Source organism: Enoplosus armatus, chromosome 19, assembly GCF_043641665.1.
Source record: "Enoplosus armatus isolate fEnoArm2 chromosome 19, fEnoArm2.hap1, whole genome shotgun sequence".
In the NCBI taxonomy this organism is placed as follows: Eukaryota; Metazoa; Chordata; class Actinopteri; order Centrarchiformes; family Enoplosidae; genus Enoplosus; species Enoplosus armatus.
This window is the reverse complement of record NC_092198.1, coordinates 5589388-5607897: the sequence shown is the minus strand read 5'-3', so window position 1 is coordinate 5607897 and position 18510 is coordinate 5589388. Positions and strand designations below refer to the sequence as shown.

Genomic DNA, 18510 nt, shown 5'->3' with positions numbered 1-18510 from the left:
GCCATCACACTTTAGTGAGGAGGGTGTATCTGCACAGAAACCCAGTGGAGTGACCAAAACAACAGCAGTTAGGTCAGGGCAGGGCACTGACTGTGTCAAAACTGATTTAGTGTGTGTGTGTGTGTGTGTGTGTGTGTGTCTGTGTGTGTGTTGCAAAGTAATGGCTTAAACTCTGATCCTGATTACTGTATTGTGATGATTAATGCTGGTTATTCGTCTTGATAATTCGATTACATAATTATTTGAATGTCCAGAGGGTGTTGCAAGAAAAAAAAAATCTTTCTGCGGCATACATGCTGCAGTCCTACCAAAACTACAGTATTCACCTTTGCACGGTTCATTAATTGTGCAACCTGTGTGTGTAAAGATAAATGGCCAGTTGTTCCTGAAACTAGTCACGTCTTAATTTGGCAAAGGTTAACATATAACAAAGCACTATTATCACTTTCGGCAGCCAGAGTTCCTTTTCTTTTTGACATTGTGTTCTGCTTGTGCTTTGCACAGGCTGCTTTATCTATAATTGACTGTGTGTTGAGCTAGACTTCCAGTTAGGGATACATGATATACGGCATGCAGACTCAGAGCACAGGTAACAAAGTGAAAGTAAGGAGTAAAAAAAAAAAAAAGATAATTTGCATAGACATGTTTCATGACTAACGGAGCAAGTGCACTTGATCTCGGCCTCGGTCAAGCCAAACAGACTTGTCTGGTGACAGAGACCAAAGGCCTGTAAAGGTCAAATATCGTCTGCTGTTCCATTCTGAAGTGATTAGCACTGAGCCGTCCCTGCAGAGCCAGCGATCACGGAAAGCCATAAATAGGTTTGTTTTCATAAGGAACACCCCTGCGACCCACTCCCTGCGTTGGTATAGCCTGTTTTTGCAGAAATTAACCAGGGACCATTTCTCTTCACTGTGAACAGTAATCTCAGCATTTTGTACCGTCTAGCTCTGTGTGTCGAAAGATTAGCAGTAAGTGGTTCACTTTAAGGCTGGACAATATTAGCTAAATCTAATATGTATGTTAAATATTTAGGCTTTTGAAAATTTACTGCTTAGCTTCATACAGTATAGTAAAATAACCTAAATCATAGACATTGTCACAAAATCACTATACAGATAACCAACAATACATTGCTCAGCTCTGGTTCATTTCGACTATTCAACTACCTAGATTATCACAAGTGGCTTTGGATGAATTCATTTATCAAATTACTTTTTGTCTGAAAATGTCAAAGCAGACTTTAAGCATCTGCAATCAACAGGTCTGAGTCCGAATTTATTTTTCTATGGCAGCAGCACATCTGTTTGAGTATATTAGGGTCAAGGTAGCTTCTGTTAGCCTAGCATGGGTGCCTCCACCCAGCAGAGAAGGAGCCTGCGGCGGTGGCGGTGGCTTGATGTTCTTGCATACACACTCAGTAACACTAGTTTCACACAAGAGTCAGTCACACACAGACATGGTTCCCTTTGTATCTGCAGTGTTGTTAACATGCAGGGCTTGGCAGAACAGAAGTGGCATTGAGCAGAGACGTAGGAGGAATTTCTACGCCTGGAGTCCCACTAAGCAGTGATGGCTGCTAGTAGCCAGACAGCCACTCTGCCTCCTCCTCTCCAAATACCAAACGCCCTCCTTAACTTTCCTACTTGCTTTCTGCCTTGATTTCTTTTCCTCCTTCCATTGTTCTCTTCATGCACTCTGATGTGCCTTGGCAGTCTGTCTCTCTCTCTCTATCCCACTTTCTCTTTCTCAGCATTGACAGAATCCTCTCTTGGTTGTTTACTACCCCCCCCCCCCCCCCCTCCAGCTCTGTGAACAGAAAATGACCACAGAGAGTTTTTGTCTGTGTTGCCATAATCCGCGTCCCTCTCCCTCTCTCTACACCAGAGGCCAGATGTGGAGGAGGGATAGTGGTGAGTTTGTAATGAGCAAGTGTAAAATTAGGCAGCAGGCCCAGCTGACTGAACCACAGGGCACACAGAGCCAGCTGCTGAACAGAGCTGAGTACTGCTGCCGAGGATTAGACTCAGTACTGTGCTTCAGTGTCACTGACTCAACTGTGTTTGGATGTGATATGTGATGTGATGTATGGTTTCCGGGTGAGAGCATTTCAGAGAGCAACATTAGTACTTAAAAATGAACTGTACTCCATGTACGAGTCCTAACTGCTGAAGAGTTTTCCGGTGTGTACAGAGCGTTTAGGGCACAGTTAGCGGACCAAAACAGTTGAGTCCTGTGCTGGTATGTGAAGTGAGACTGTAAGAGGGAAGGATAAAGAGTGTCAATGATACAGCAGAGGGAAGCAAGGCTGCCATTGTGGTGGTGCTGGGCAGGTTTCCCCTTCACCACCCAGCCCACCCTCTACCCTGCCTTCCACCCCCCCCCCCCCCAACCGCCCCCCCCCCCCGCCCCCCCCGGTCTTTGTCCATATTAGGGCAAAACTCAGCCAACCTCCCCTCGAGCTGTGCTCAACCCCCCAACACGCCCTGCTGTCACATTTGCTCCAGCGAAGGGAGCCTGAGGGAGACGCAGCTCCCCTAACCCAATTTGAAGGGCTGTTTTTCTGGCCAGTCAAAACAGTAGAAGGATTTTAAAAATGGATGCCGAAAGCCAAGGCCAGTCTTGTTGTTTTTTGTTTTAGTGGCACGCTGGTGTGTTTTTAATGTTTTGTATTTTTGAGGACCTGTTGTTAATAGGCTTAACTTGAGAAGAGCTTGACCATATGCCACTTAGTGACCACTTTTCTCCAAAGTGCCTCGTAGTATCATATGTGCATACATCCTTAGTTTGAGTTGCCCCAAGATCCTGTCTGCGTTGGTGCCAAGCTGTACTTATTCTGCCATCATTAATATCATCAATTTTTATGACAATTGTGCTACTGACTAGCCAACTACTCTACTTGCTTTTTAATAGTTTTCCATAATGGTCACTTACTGTAGTGCTTCTTTCATGACTGTTTCAGGATACAGAGAGTAGAACAATGACACAACACACAGCAGGCACTGAGATAGTGTGTATGCACAGATTATACCAGGCCAAAGTCCAAGGGCTCATTTGTGTGGACATTCAGTGCCAACTTTATTAGAGTATTTTAGGGTCTAAATGCTCAGCAGTAAAAATGCGTAACTTTGGAAAAAACAGAATTAGTCTGCAAAAACTATGCTGTTAAGGTACTGTAAAGATAACACTGGTAGTGACAGACACTAGCTAAACAATTGGTTTGTGCTCGCCAGTCATTTTCCTAGAGCTTCCCAAACAGAAGTTATTTTGGGTCATTGGTGTTGATTTTGGTTTCCTTTGGTTTATACAAAGTCCCTCTCGAAGGAAATGGGTTGACTTAACAGAGAACTTCTGGGTTAGTACACAGACATTTTAGACCTAGAACAGTGTCGCTTGTTTAATTGTAACCTACCATCGAATCACACATGAACACACTAATTGAGCGGTTTGGATGGGTACACACTGGCCAAAGAGCTGTTGGGAGGGTTAAAACTGGGCATTCGAATTAAGGTTTTTTTTTTTTTTTTTCCCCCATTTATTTTGACAAACATCAACACTAAATGGAAGGTTATGGGCCATAAATCTTCAATAAATAAACTAAATGCACTATGTCACTACTTCATCATAAGAACAGAGTGTGCTCTGTAAAGTATGGTTGGCAAAGTATGGCTCCTGTGGCACTGATTATTGCTTTGACCTGGCCTAAATCTTCAATACTGAACATGCTAGCCTAGCATGTAGCATGTTTTAGCTAATAGTCAAGTGCTTGGGAGGAACAACCACTTTTGTATTTATGTATATAGCCTCTAATTAGATCACATTAGGCTATTAAATTGATTCATTTGGTTTAGTAAGACGTACTGCACAGAACGTTGTAGAACGTGAATATGCAAAAATGTTGATTTTAATACACAGAGAGCTCTGAAGCGTGTTTGCTTGATTGGCGGAGGTCTCAGCCTGTCACAGTCACAGTGTGGTGGTCGCTAGTTGCTTTCAAATTGTAGCTCCACTGAAGTTTTATCCCCTTTCCTAAGATTTGGATTTTGTTCCCCCAGAATGGTGGCAAGCAGTTAACTGAAATCCAGGCTTCAATAATAATGTCTTAACATAACTTTTTCTTAACTGGATACTGTATCTTCTTCATTTCATAATTAGTGCTGTCATTTTTCACTAGATACTGAGCTACATTTTCTTAACAAGAGCTCCATATCTGATTCATTGCCAAAATGGCTGGTAGATAAACTCCCAAACACAGCCAACATGTAGAAGCATTTGGCTGGTGGTCATTTTCCTCCGTCTGGGATTTACTGTGTTTGAACAGCACCACAACACCGCCTTTTTAAAATTTTATTTATTTTGTTATTGGCAGTTCTTTGGTCCTCAACATGAACAACACAGTGGGCTCTGACCCAACCCGGGTATGTGCTATTCACGATCAAAACTGTCAAAGACTGTCTTTTCGGTCTCATCGTGTTCCAGGTTCAGTGTTGTATAAGCATGGCTGTTTGAAATATGTGCACGAAGATACAGGAGAGGAAGTTGTTTCTCTTTACTACATTGGACCTTTCAAAGGGCTCATGTTTGACAGTGTTTTAGTCATCTGAGTGAGAGGAAGCAAACTGGAACCAGATTCCTTAAACTGCCAATCAGGTTCAGCTGGCTTGGAGTTTACCGAGTAGAGAGAAAAAGCAACAGCATTTCCTGTTACATCTCATAATTGCTTTTGTGTGTTCTAGTGTCATAAGTATTCAGAGACAATTATTTAATGTTTCTTACCCCTGTTTATGACCTTTATAGTAAATGAATAATGGTTGATATTGTGTTTCGAAGTATTATCAGGATTATTTAGATTTGAGGGACAAACCATTTTAACTTTTGTCATTTTATACCAGCATCTTGAATGTCTCAACTACAGAAAACATTCTAAAAATGTTGTTAAGGGGAATTATACTGTTTACAAGAATAGTAATATTGAATGTGATTATGCAGTTACACACATGAAGCTTTGCAGCTCTACCTGCATGAGAAAAAAGGAACTTAACGTAGTTTCCACAGTGCCTGTTCAGCCTGCTTTGTTTTCTTTTGTCTTTTTTTTGATATGAGAGTGAGCAGTCTGATGCATTTCCTGCTCAACCGAGTATCAGTTGATGAATGAAACGTTTAGCTCACAGGAGTGTGAAATCTAATGTTTTCCTGTTTTTCATTTGTTGTTCTTTTGAGGTCTGCGTGCGTTAACGTCAGGGTAGTACTGAAGGCTGGAGTGCTGCAAACCGACTCATTTGTTGTTGTCAGATGAATACAAAGTGAATGTAGGCACTTGCTCCCATACAACGCTGTCAAATTAATGCATCTTAATGGTTCGTGATGTCTGTGCCCCCCCCCCCCCCCCCCCCAAAAACCCCCAGAGCTCACTGGGCTGGTATGAATCCATCATCCATTCATAAGCTGTTGCCATGCAGAATGGAAGAAAGATGCTCCAGAGTTGTCTCACACAAACACACACATTCATTTACCCATGGGAGGGTTGCATCCTTCCAGTCCATTGAACCTGCATTGAGGGTTAACCCTTGTTTGAACCCTCAGAGGGTGTCTGCAGAAAGCAGATCATCCTGAGCCAGATGTGTCTCTCCTTTGCTTTTCACACAGCAGTAGGGAACAGGCTTTTGCCATCAAAGACACGTGCAGACGCCACATTGAAACACACACACACACATTTATCCACTTGCCTGAAACTGAGAGCCAGATTTGCAAACTAACTCCCCTCGCGTGACCGGGAGCAATGTCGGAAATATGCATTTTCCAGTGGTGGAGATGATGCTCATTCATGTAAATAATTAATTTACAGGTTCAATTCTGGATGTCTGTGAACATCAACAGCTGTCACGCTATCCAGGCTTTGTTTTTATGGAGTATGCAATGGAGCAGTAACAGCTGATGAGACTGGGAATGGTCATAAAGCGTGGTCGTTTTACACAAACCACACAAAGCTGCATTTGCAAAATTACAGCAAGTTCAAACTGTTGAAATTTCACATCCATTGTATATGTATTTTATTTTGTCTCATACTACAAATGGATAAGTGCGTATAAGACACTAACTTGCATGCATTTTTTTCTCCACAAGCTGGATGATTATTGAAACTGTTACATGTAATTTCCCATCTAATCAGCTCATAGTGGCTATTTTCTCTGCAATATTTAAAAATGATCCATTAGGGGAAAAGCATCAGAAAATGTCCATATTTTTATTAAACGTCGATTGTTACACACTTGTAACTGGTTGCCACGTAAAAAGCTTTAAGTTGAATTAGCAATGTTGTTTGCAGTAAGTAAACTGCAGCTCTGGAGTCGATGGAGTTGATTTGAGATTAGCGAGTGGTGTCGATACAAGACCAAAAAGTTATGTTTTCTCTCTGACCCTGTGCACTATAGGATGCTTATCATATTTGTAGCACAGGCTAAATTTGAAGTATGGCTCATTTTGATTGTGGAAGCATAAACGTAGCAATAAGAAAACAATCCAAAGTGGGTCATGGCCTGTTATTTCCCTCTGGACAAGAAAATGTTTTGACAGACTTCAGAAGAGAGACTACGGTTCAGTAGTTATGCATCTCTACATGCATTCTCTACTCTGTAAAAGTCAAGAAGCGTTGGTGTTTGGTTAGGTTGCCTTTTCGAGGAAGCATTGTATTGTGACAGTCTTTCTTGAGCTAGTTTTCTGAGTAGAGTTGTGTGGACAAAAGTCACTTCTGCTGTCGACCTTGACAAATGCTCTCTGACTGACTTTGTCTCTTTGTATCTCCGTGCTCATCACTCTCCCATCACTGCAAGCAAAAACGCACAGGATGTTACTTACTACGCTGAATTTGTCGTATTACATTGACTGATCATGACTGTAGTGGGAATATGTGAGCCCTTACCATACAATTCAATAGCCCGGCAGTTAAATCCAATTTGTTGATAAGGTTTTTTTTTTTTTTTAAGACATTTCCAGTTATGACATTGTATTATGTTCATGACTCATTCACCAGCAATTCCGGTGGCTACTGTCAATCACGGCTACAAAGGCAGCTACGTGGGTGAGTCATTTCAGGTTGACTGGCAATTAAAATTACAGCTGGCATTTATGAGTACATTTTCAAGTTAACGTCAGCAGCTTACAGGATACATTTAAAGAACACTCAAAACCTAAAGAAAGCATGAGATATGCCATGTTTGCGTACTGTTGTTGTGGCTTTATTGGTAAGAAAACGACACTTCAAACTGTGTTGGACAAATTTGCATTAGATTATAATATGTGTTTACTGATTTTATTGAGTACTCAGTGGTTTGAGAGGCTAATGTTGGGCCTGTAAACACACTGTAAAAGCACAGCTGATATGAGAGCCAGATAAGAGAGACTTGAGAATGCGCTCTATTATGGTCCATTTAACCCAGTGAACTGTGGGATATGAAGTCTTTTGTCTTCTTGTGTAAACTCTGTCACTGTCAAGTAGTGTGTGTGTCTGTCCATGTCACACACACACATTAATGCACTTCAAAGAGAGGCGCTATCTTTTCATTCACAAAGGTGGAAGATGTTGTTTCCTATTTACTTGTGCTCGAGCGTGAAAGTGTTTTTCAGTGCTGTTTAGTTTTGCTCTACTTTAGTCTTTCTACTTTCTTCAGTCACAGTTTCCCATGTTGCACATTCCCTTCAGGCACTGGCATGATAATGATACTCCCTTTCTTTAGGTTTTTACATTTTGTTTGGCTGCACAATTACTTTTTTAAAAAAAATGTCCTGCTTTTTCCCCTCAGAATTATTTCTGCCGTTTTTCTTCTCATCTTCATCACACACCTGCGGCCTGTCACTCTCCCTCTCTGTAACCAGTAGGTTTGGCATCTTCCTTGCCAGGCGCTCAACCAGAAGTGATGGCAGCTTTCATCAAACACCTTCCCCTTTTCAGTAAACCATTGAAGAACAAAGTGTGAATGTGTGTGTGTGTGTGTGTGTGTGTCCTCCGGGGGTTCCACTCTGTCATATTCGTGTGCTTCCCCTGTTTTAATGGACGTCTCTGCTGTCACCATGGAAACGGATCACTTTTAGACAAAGCATGTGCATGAAAGAGCCTGTTAATGTTTTCAGACTGTTTTATATCTTTGTTTGTGTGTGTGCTTATAAAGGATCCATAATTAATTGACAAATATAGCTAACTTTGTAGTCAAAGTATCAGACAGATTGGGAATTTTACTTTTTCCTTTGCTTTCATGACTCTTTGTTTGTACTGGCCATTGGTTGCCCAGGGTCTGGTGAAGCAGCCTTGAATTGCACACCAGACAGGTAAAATCTGTCTGGAGAAAGTGTGTTAGAAACAGTTGGGTCTCCGTCTGAAAATGCAACATCATGGTGTCCACAAGCAAGACATGCTGCCCAATGTGCTACGCTAAAAGATCGGTTGCTGTTGCTAGAGAAGAAATCGGTTGTTAAAAATACTTTAAGATTAGGGAAAGTTAGGTCCTTCAGAGCCTGCACACATTCTGTATCTGGTCAAAACCATAAGAAAGGACGCTGAAGTCATTTTCAATTACAGCCACAGCTAAATCCCGAAGAGTCATTATGTCATGACAACACTGATGTCCTTGAGGGCAAAGAACAATTCAGGCTGAGAGTTGGTGACAACAGACTTGACATGTTGGATGATGAAAGCTTCCCCCCTCTTTTTAGAGTTTGAGTCCAACATAATATAATCCACTGAGAGGAAAAAGTGACACAAACAAGGCAGATGCATCTGTTCTGTTTAAGTGTTTTAAGGTGATGGATAACTTGGTTTAAGTCTGGTTGACAAAACATTCGTTCTATTTTTTTTTCTCAAAATGAACTCTGCCAATATTCAAGTGCACTGCTCCTCTTAACAATAGATTATCGGGGTAAAATCAACCATACGGCAAACATATTGTCTAATAACTCACAATGGGACACAATGGGGCCTGTATTATTATTATTATTATGTGTGTGTTATTCCTGTGGGGTCACTGGAAAATTCCATTCTGGCTCTTGATTGATGTTTCCAGAAAAACATGTTTATTTTTTAGGAGTCTGCACACATCTCCCCCCTCTCTGTCTGGCTCCACCACCTGCTGGGATGATTGACAGATTTACTGTCTGTCTGACTGACTGACTGGCTGACTGCTGAACTGCTTACTGCCTGGCTAAGTGTGCAGCTAGTTTACTGAAAGGCTGGCTCATTGGGATAACTCACGGACTTAATGGCTATTTTTAAAAAATCTGGAATCATGTCTGCAGGCTGATTTTTGTAAATGGACTTCCTGACTAATTGCCACTGAATTTGATTAATTCATTGTGTTAATTAGTTGACTGCCTGGTGACACCTGTCTGTCTGACTGGCTGACTGGCTGGCTGGCTTGAAAAACAGAGAAAATCCAGCTCTGTGCCGCTGAAAGAGGAAGCAGAGACGTGAAAGGGAGAAAGAGAGTGCGTGGATAAAGAAGTTGAAGTGCAGAGAAAGAGAGAAGTTGGATGTATAATGGGCGAAGTGGGTGTGATGGTTAAGTGTCTGCTCTCATCAGCGCTCAGTCTGTGCTGTCCACATGGTGTTTTGGCAAGTGTTTGTGTAAGAGATCCAGAAGGGAAACATGAAGTGTGTGTGTGTGTGTGTGTGTGTGTGTGTGTGTGTGTGTGTGTGTGTGTGTGTGTGTGTGTGTGTGCGCCTAGCGTGATGTTGAGGTGAAGTCCACTCATGTGTCAGACCATGGGGAGTCACCATACACTACTATAGCCTTATAAGGAGTTGGTCTAGTGGCCATGTGGGGCCTCCATCCATCCATCCATCCATCCACAGCATCCCACCTCTTTTTCCCTCGCTCTGTTGCCGTGCAGGTTCTCCAGAGGAGGGATGGGGGTCAACAGAGACAGATGAGGACTATTTACTGTGACAGATGGGAATGTCTCAGTCTCGGTCTTCTCACTTGATAGTTTGCACTGTCTATGTTATCCAAATAAGAAAAGAGGCTTCATAACATTTTTTGTTGAATGCAGATTTTTGCATTTGAAGCAAAAGATTGCACAATTAGTATTTCTGTGCACTAAACACTTTGTGGAGAATATACACACACAGTAGGATGTATGAATAATTCTTCCTGTTGCCCGGATTGGTCAGTGCTTGTACTCGTGTATGTGGGTGAGTTCATTCAGCAAGAGTGCGTGTATGCTACGCTGTATGGATTATCGAGTACAAAGATTGCAGCCATTACAAAATGAAAACAGAAAGTAGTTTGAATTGTGGTTAATTAAAATGTAACTTTTACGCACTTATACATTTAAAAGTAAATATAAATGATGAGCTTCTGATAATCCTGCTTCTTCAGCTGGGTGATAAATGTCACATTGGATGTGTACTACCCTCGTTTTTGACTAAATGTGACAGTGCCGTCTATTTATTTATTTCCTGCTCTCATCCTGGAGGGAGTCGCAGTACAGTGCATCACAGTGACCATTAGCAGCCGCAGCTTGTCACAGGACATTTAATACTCCAGTGAACATGCTGCAGACAGAGCCTTAATCAGCCTTATTTGGGATATAACAGACACAGGTGTAGATTTCACTGTTGAATAATTCAGTGGAGTGTTTAGTGATGGGGGAGGTTTGTATTTGTTTGCTCAACGCTCGCATGTGTTGGGACAAAAGGAGAAGCCAGTTAATGTGGAAAGTTGATACTGCACCTGTCCGCCGCACAGATGTGTGATATGCACGTACGTTTTTAAAACATGCTGTGTGATTGTTTGTCTTTCCAGTATCATTTATTTGCGCTCAGTCCATATTGAATTTAACACATTCTTTCTTTTCTTTCAGAGACAAACAAAAAGTGGATGATATAGACAGCATCCCGAGGTCCTCCACCAGAGAAGGTACATGACACCGCACACATGCACACATACACTTAAAACAACAGTTTTTGGGGGCTAGTGTAGTCATGTTAGAGTAATACCACACTCTAAGCTGCCACGGAGGCACATCAGCCCAGCAACAATGCTGTGGTTTAGATGATTACAGCGGGATTAGTCGGTTGTATTAAGCCCAAAACGTTCTCCCTCGAAGGCTGTTGAACTGTTTGTCCTCAGGGCTGTTAAAGAGAAATACTGAACCTTTAGCTGGTATTTCTCAAGATATGGGCGGGTGGGAAAGATTCCCAAACTCTTTATGTCAGATGCCCAAAAGATATCCACATCACACTGTTGAAGTTTGCACTAACAATTGCCATCTGAAAAGACTGCTAGATGGCCCATATTCTTCATATTCTAGGTGGAAAGAGCCAAAATCAGAATGGTCTTCGCATTCTTTAAATGTCTAGTGAGCGAAATGGCTGTGAAAATAAGCAACATTCAAGCAATCATCAGTATTGAATTTAAAATCTACTGATGCCACTGAAAGGCTTCTGCTACCAACCCGTCAGTGACACATGGCCAAACACAATTTATAAGATTAAACATGATTTTGCAAATTGTACAATTGCCCAGTTTTACAAGCTTTTCTTAAGGACATATATCTGATTCTGGGCATTAGGCATTTCTATATAATTGAAAAGGGCTGTGAACTACAAATGCCACGCTATACTGGTAAATTCAAATGATTGGATCATGAGCATAACAAATAAAACACAAATGAGCAAAGTTGTCCAGGTGGGTTAGAAATATAATTGCCTCCTGCACAGCAGAAAAGAGATATATGTGTAAGTTTCATTTCAAATTAAAATGTGCTTTTAAGTAAACTTTGGAGATAAAAGCAACTTGGGAGAGAACAGCTGTAGGTATTTTCTGTCGATAAGGAGAATTTATAATTCGTCATGATTTTTGGCTTATTAAAGGTGCCCTGTGGAGTTTTCCTGTAAACAAACAAAAGTGTTTCTCAGCAAAACACATTGTGTGTGTGTGTGTGTGTGTGTGTGTGTGTGTGTGTGTGTATCCTTGAGGTCCAACAGACGCGTCGAGTGCATTTTCTTCCTCATTAAACATTTTTTACAAAAATCAATCAATCATGATTTGTTTACATCCATGTTTGCTAACTCGCGCTCTTCTTCTTTACTGCCTTTGTTTGCACATTGCTACTTTTCTTTGCGTTACTGCCACCAACTGTGGAGCATGAACCCTGAATTGTGCCATCTTCGTGCTTGTGCTTCCTTTTTTTACAAACACTGCTCCAGAGCAGCATTTACAGTCAAAAACTCCACAAGGGTACCTTTAATTAAGGACTTGCGCGAGAAATGGATCTCACTGATTCAAATCAATTCAAATACCAAAAAGTATTTGTTGTATTTGATCATTTGGATGCCTCTCTGTCCCTGTTGTGTATTGTAGGTTAATAGCACAAACACTCTGATATTAGATGTCAAAGTACATCTGATAATTGTACTGCTAAATTACATTCACTACTCTACTAATCATTTGGTTTGTATGTTGGCTCAGAGCGTGACTTCTCTCTCAACTCGTTTGTTTCAGATTGTTTGAGACCGCAGGGAAGGCAATTTAAACGTAGCACTCAATTTGGTGCTTCAAATGCAAAGACTTTGCTTTAATCATGAAGCACAAATAGCCTTGAGACTGCTGCACAGCTTCACAAGCACATTTTTGAAGCAAGAGGAATGTTTAAATTGAGGTTAAAGGAGGACAGTGGTGCTGTTGGGGGAGTTTCTGTCCGTCACTAAGAACACAACTTGCGGCACTACATGAGAATAATGGACAGGCAGGTCATTGATCAAGGCCGACAAGTTGACTGACAGGGTAATATAAAGTTCCCCGGTCACACAAATCTGTGACATTCGTTTTAACACCATTTATTTTGAATGGATTTAGTTGCAACCTCAGCAAATTCTGCACAAAAAAAAAATCCCTTTTTGTATATGGTATTCTACATGTGCTATTCCCCTTTAATTTAACCCACGTCAGCTGATGGTAAATACTATGGGAAAGAGGAAAGTCGAAGTTTCCAGGCCATATAGAAAAGTGGTTATGAAAGAGGAACCGAGTAGACGAGAAAATTCCCTGCATAGTTTTTCCTTCCCTGTCTGGTGTTAAGACTGAAGGGCGAAGAAGGGAAAGTCTCCTGTAGCAGAGAGCAGTTCATGGTGCTGTGAAGTGTGGCTTACACTTTGCATTTTAGACATGTACTTAAGATGGTGCAGGTTTACTGTGTACTGTGTGTGTGTACTGTAGATACCATTCAAAGCCTTTCTGCAACTGTAGTCTCATACACATCACTGCTAAAGCACTGAATTACACAGAATTACATTACATAAGTTCCAAATGAAGTTTCAGGTCTCTCTGCACTCTCATGTGCTATCAGGTCTTTCTTGTTTTCCTTTTGTCTAGTCAGTTTTTGATCATCACAGCTCAGACTTACAGACGGCGTGTAAAGTTTCTGTGGAATATTTTATGCATTTATAAACCTTTCTGAAAGGTAAATACCTGTTTAGACCTTGTCTGTTACGCTATTAGAGTCCTGACTTATAAGCATTACCAGTGCTTGTTCTTTATTCTTTACTATAGAGCTGTTTTCATTTTGGCATTTGATGAGCACAGGTGTAGTTAATAACATTAATTAATAACTACTGCATTTCATTTAGGTGAGCCAGCTCCAGGTTCTTGGTATTGTGCTCACTGTCACGGCATACTACATAATAGAACTGAGCCATTGTTAACGTTATTGGTTACACCTGCACTTTCCCTGTTACAAGCAGTGAAAAGGGGCTATTCACTTTGTAAAGTTGAATCAAAAAATCTGCCTTCAGTTGCTCTAGCTAGCCGGTATTGTTATATTGAAACACACCATATATGTCAACTTTTACGACGTGTTTTTGTCATGGTTTCCATGTTTTACCCAATTACCATAAAAAGGCTGACTGGGATCAAGTTTCAAGCTTCATTTTGTCTTCTTTTACTATACCTTTCTCTGAGTATATGTCTATATTTTCAGCTTGTTTGGAGCGGCTGCTTGTTTCATTTCCGCCTGGGTTTTTTGAGAGACAGGGAATCGTAGAGAAAGCTTCTGGAGCTGGTTTGTTTACCTCAGGGGGGAAGTGAAGCACACACCTAACTGCTAGTTAAGTTAACTGGCACAGGGTATTGTTGGAGGCTTGAATTTGCACACACATTGGCATCTTTTACTTGCTTAGAATTATAGTTACATTGTTTTTGTAAATCGGGTTTCTGTGCAGTTGAGACTTGTACTTTTTTAGCTCTTGGCTGTACTAGAATCACCGTTATGCTGTATGACAGGTGGCCTTACATGTAGGATGTTTAGGATGTAGCTTGCACAAAAACGATGGACAGTGGCAATTTGTTATATCCTACTATCATTCTCCCCTGTTGTCTTTTCATTTCATTTCAATGGAAGTTGCATCTTACATTTGTCAGTGGAAAAGTTGGAAACTTAATGTTTGTACTGCGTATTCATCAGATCTGGAGACAGATATCACAAGTGTTGCTCTGAAGCCGAGGCATACCAGAATGCAACGCAGCTACATTTTGAGTGACATCACCGCAATCATAGACACTCCCAAGTGTTCACAAACTAGGTGGTTTGCTAGCAATGTAAATATGCAAACACACACATGCACACACACACACACACACCTATGACTCAAAGCCATGACTAATTAACGATATCCAGCAGTGCAACAATACATGAGAGATTTTCCTTAAGGCATCTCTCTTAAAAGCTTAAATTCTGATGTTTTTATTCTCTGACACACTTTTTATAGTGAATGAAAAGGCATGTAAAAGCCAATTATATTAGCTTTCACTGGACCTTTTTATTGTCACGTTGGCCTCAGAAAAAGGCACAGTCCCTTTTTTAGATGCTGCTGAGAAGGATAGGTGTCTCTGACGGAACGGGCTGTCAGTTTTAGTGGCTAACTGGTACCTGAGGGGAGCATAACCAGAGTTTGGCTGGAGATGAAGGCAAGTGAGTCTGTTGAGAAACTTGTCGTAGCCGCAGGTCAGGATTGTTCTAGAAATATAAGACTACTGCAGCACATGTACCAGCATGTCACCATTATAGTACAACTTTAATCCCTGTCGTGAAATGCAAACGTGAACCAGCACTGCCCCCTTCTGGTACAACCTCGAATTTCAACACCAGATTCCATCATGGCTGCAAGAAATTGTTCATCACAGTCTATATAGTTTATTGCCAAGAGGTTTACACATACAAGGATTTTGCTTTGGTATAGTGGTGCATAACGATAAACATAGTAAGCAGAATAAGTACTGTGAGTCAAGAAGCATGTAAAATAGAAAAGCGACGGTAAGATATCTAAAAAAGAATAAAAAATGTGATTTAAATGAAAGAGCTGTACAGTTTGTGCAGGGAATGTGCCAAATTTCACAGTATGAAGTTTGATCAGACGCATACGATTTATAATTTCTTATCTGGATTGTCTCTCTTGTGTATGAATTTTTGAGGAGTGCAAGAAGAGGAATGAATACCGTGATTGAAAATAGTCGACAGCTTGCTGGAGGCTGTGCTGAGAAACGCAGTGTGATTATCATGCGCACGCTGCAGCACAGTGTCTCTTTTGTTGTCACTTCACACTATGACTTCAAAAAATCCAGAGCAGTTGGATGTGTGTGTGTGTGTGTGAGAAGAAAAGACTGTGTGCTCTTATAGTTTCTTTCTACGGTGTGAATCTGCAGCTTCATGTCCTTAATAGACTGGAAACAACAGAATCTTTTAAGGACTTTAAGTCAGTTCTGCATTTAAATTTTTTCAACTGACCTTCAGATCACAACTTTTGTTTCCCACCCAGTGTGAATGTAACATCTGGTTAAATCTTTTGAACCCAGCAAGGTTAAACTGTTCCCATTAGCATCCCCTTAATGTACTGTGACGTTCTCCCTTTTACCGTAACCAGTACGATGGCCTCGTACTATGCTACTGTAAGTTTGAGGCCTGCTGTGATTACAGAGTTTGTGACCACCCTCCATGGCTGACGAGGTAGACTTTTCCCTGGAAATTGCTACCTACCCTTTGCCTTTTGCCTCCAATAAAACCTTTATGGGGTGTAACTGCCATTTAGGACCACATCCTTGTGTTTGGCCACGTTTAGAAAGGCCTGAATCCAGAAGAGCAAAGAAGTGGGTTCAGAACCTCCAGAGGTTTAGTCCAACGAAGGTGGGAGGAAATTTAGCTTTCTCAGCCTCTTTACTGACCGGGAAACACTAATTCCATTCGTATAGATACATGTTATAAATGAAAAAATTTGTATTTAACCTTTTTGACCAAATTCTTACCATGCTTTTAAATCCACACAAATCGTTAGCGATTACTTTAAAAGGTGATGTCATTGATTGAGCTCTACAGTTTACTTTTAACAATTTGTCAAGTAAACAAGTAGTCGATTAAATGAATTAGGTGAATATTTGCTGGTTTACTTAGTTCTTCTATGATTTTAAGCTGAATATCTTTTGAGTTTTGAACCGTTGGTCGGACAAAACAAAACATTTGAAGAGAGCAGTTGAAGAGCACGGGCTCTAGGAACTTGTGATGGCAAATTTTCAACATTTTCTGACCATTTATAGACCAAACAAGTGGTCGATTCATTGAGAAAATAATCAGCAGATTAATTGATAATAAAAAAATTATTGTAAGTTTGACTGAATGAAAAATCCTACTTTCAGGACTACTTTGACTTGCATTTAGAACTGGAGTCCATCCTCCAGTTTTTACACTGGGTCACGCTTGAATTCTGTTTCAGTAAATCAGTCTCAGTGTAGTCATTTGCATCTAAAACACAACACAAACTGCAAGTGAAAGCATCAACTTGAAACCCCCCTCCCCAAACAAAACGCGCTTAGTGCAGCAGCTTTGTGGCTGACATGTGTCGTATTTTTCTTCTTCTGTGCTGCCTTACAATGATTCTGGCAGCTAATCACGGACTACTACTACAAAGCACAAAACTGTTAGTGAAGAATGTAGTGACAGTTTAAAGCCTTGGCTTACGGTTCGCTTTGCTGCAAATGTCTTCATGAAGGGTCTTAATTAACATCCAGATTAGCTACACTTAACTGGGCTTTTCAACTCAAGTTACCCTGAATGTCTCTGTCATGTCACTCAGTTAACTACACATTTATTGTATCTTGTATAAAAAGAAATGTCTGTTTTTTTTATGTCTGTTTTTCACTGCTGTATTTTGACCATCAGGTTTGCTGGAATGGGTAACCTGCTAAAAGTCCTAACAAGGGAAATAGAGAACTATCCACACTTTTTCCTGGACTTTGAAAGTAAGTCTGGCACAGGAGTGGAAAGGGAGAAAAAAGATGGATGGAGAAAGAGATGTGGGGAGTGGGTGACGGTGTAACCAGCTCCGCCGTTTCCTTTCTGTCAGCAGGCCTCTGCTCCGGATGACGAAGCCCTAAAGCAGTCTGCTTACGCTCCTCTCTTTTTTTTCTCCTTTTCTCCTTTTTACTTTCACTGGGTCGTGACCTCCTGCTCCTTCAGCTCCGATCTGCCGTCTCTCCCATCTTTTGTTCAAATAACTTATTGATGACTTTTTTAACATCACACGTGCAATTCTTCCTCTCTCTTTCTCTTTCTCTTTTTTTCTCTCTCTTGCAGAAACCAAATGGGGAATCTGTTAAAAGTGCTCACTTGCACAGAGCTTGAACAGGGGCCAAACTTTTTCCTTGACTTTGAAAGTGAGCACAGCTTCTGCCTGTCCTGTCTGCTAGGCCAAACCCTCCCTCTACATCCCTAACTCATTTTTCCTTTAACCTCTCTTGAGCTGCTCTGACTGGTCAGGGGTCAGCCTATTCTACTATTGAATTGTCAACCATCCACCTTTTGAATTTATTATAATTCATGATTGATTTCAGTACGGTTTTAAAATCCATTCACTCCATGCCGAGTCGAAGAAGAATGGAGCTGACCCTTGACCTTCGCTGTCTGCTTTAACTAACTTGTCTACATGCATGTCCCTGTATGCGCACTTATAATAGGTCACATTTGATACATACGTATGTTATCAGGTATTAAACAGTGTTTTGTCTTCATTTAGCCTTGTTTCCCTTCCTGCATAATCCTGTTATCAGTATTAGTTCAATACATGAACTACATCAATAGAAAACATTCCTCCACATTCAGTAAAATCTTACATTACTGCTCTGCCTCCTCATGTTGACCTAAAAGACAAATTAGCTAATTTTTTTAACTCAAATAAATCGGCTTTTGGCCTTTTTGTAAAACTTCCTGCAGGAAAAAAAAAACGCCTCCACAGTGGCATTTTAGCCATTCTCACTTGGTAACCAACCTCAGGCTTTGTTTATTCAGCGAGGAAATGATGGGAGTGGAAGGGTTTTGAAATGCAAAACAGACCCCAGACAAGAGTTTTAATGTCACCGATGCTCTATATTTAGAGCTGCTCTTCTCTCTGTGGTCGTGATGGGCAAAGCTTGTTACCTTAGAATCTTTAGTTTCCTTCTTGTATTTTAGACTTCACATTGGCTTTGCCGTCCTTAT

General features: G+C 40.9%; 1 protein-coding gene across 2 annotated transcripts in view; it reads left to right on the top strand.

Moving 5' to 3' along the window:
* The window catches only part of fam49a (family with sequence similarity 49 member A), a 29181-nt gene that overhangs the window by 5807 nt on the left and 4864 nt on the right, over nucleotides 1-18510 (top strand). Inside the window, exons 2-3 of one of the 2 annotated variants that reach the window (XM_070925487.1) lie at nucleotides 10852-10907; nucleotides 17197-17276. In XM_070925487.1, the coding sequence (XP_070781588.1) occupies nucleotides 17207-17276 (70 nt within the window). In that variant the 5' untranslated portion in view covers nucleotides 10852-10907; nucleotides 17197-17206. Of the gene's footprint in view, nucleotides 1-10851; nucleotides 10908-17196; nucleotides 17277-17605; nucleotides 17691-18510 lie in introns of those variants that run through there. The other variant, XM_070925488.1, reaches the window with a different exon arrangement.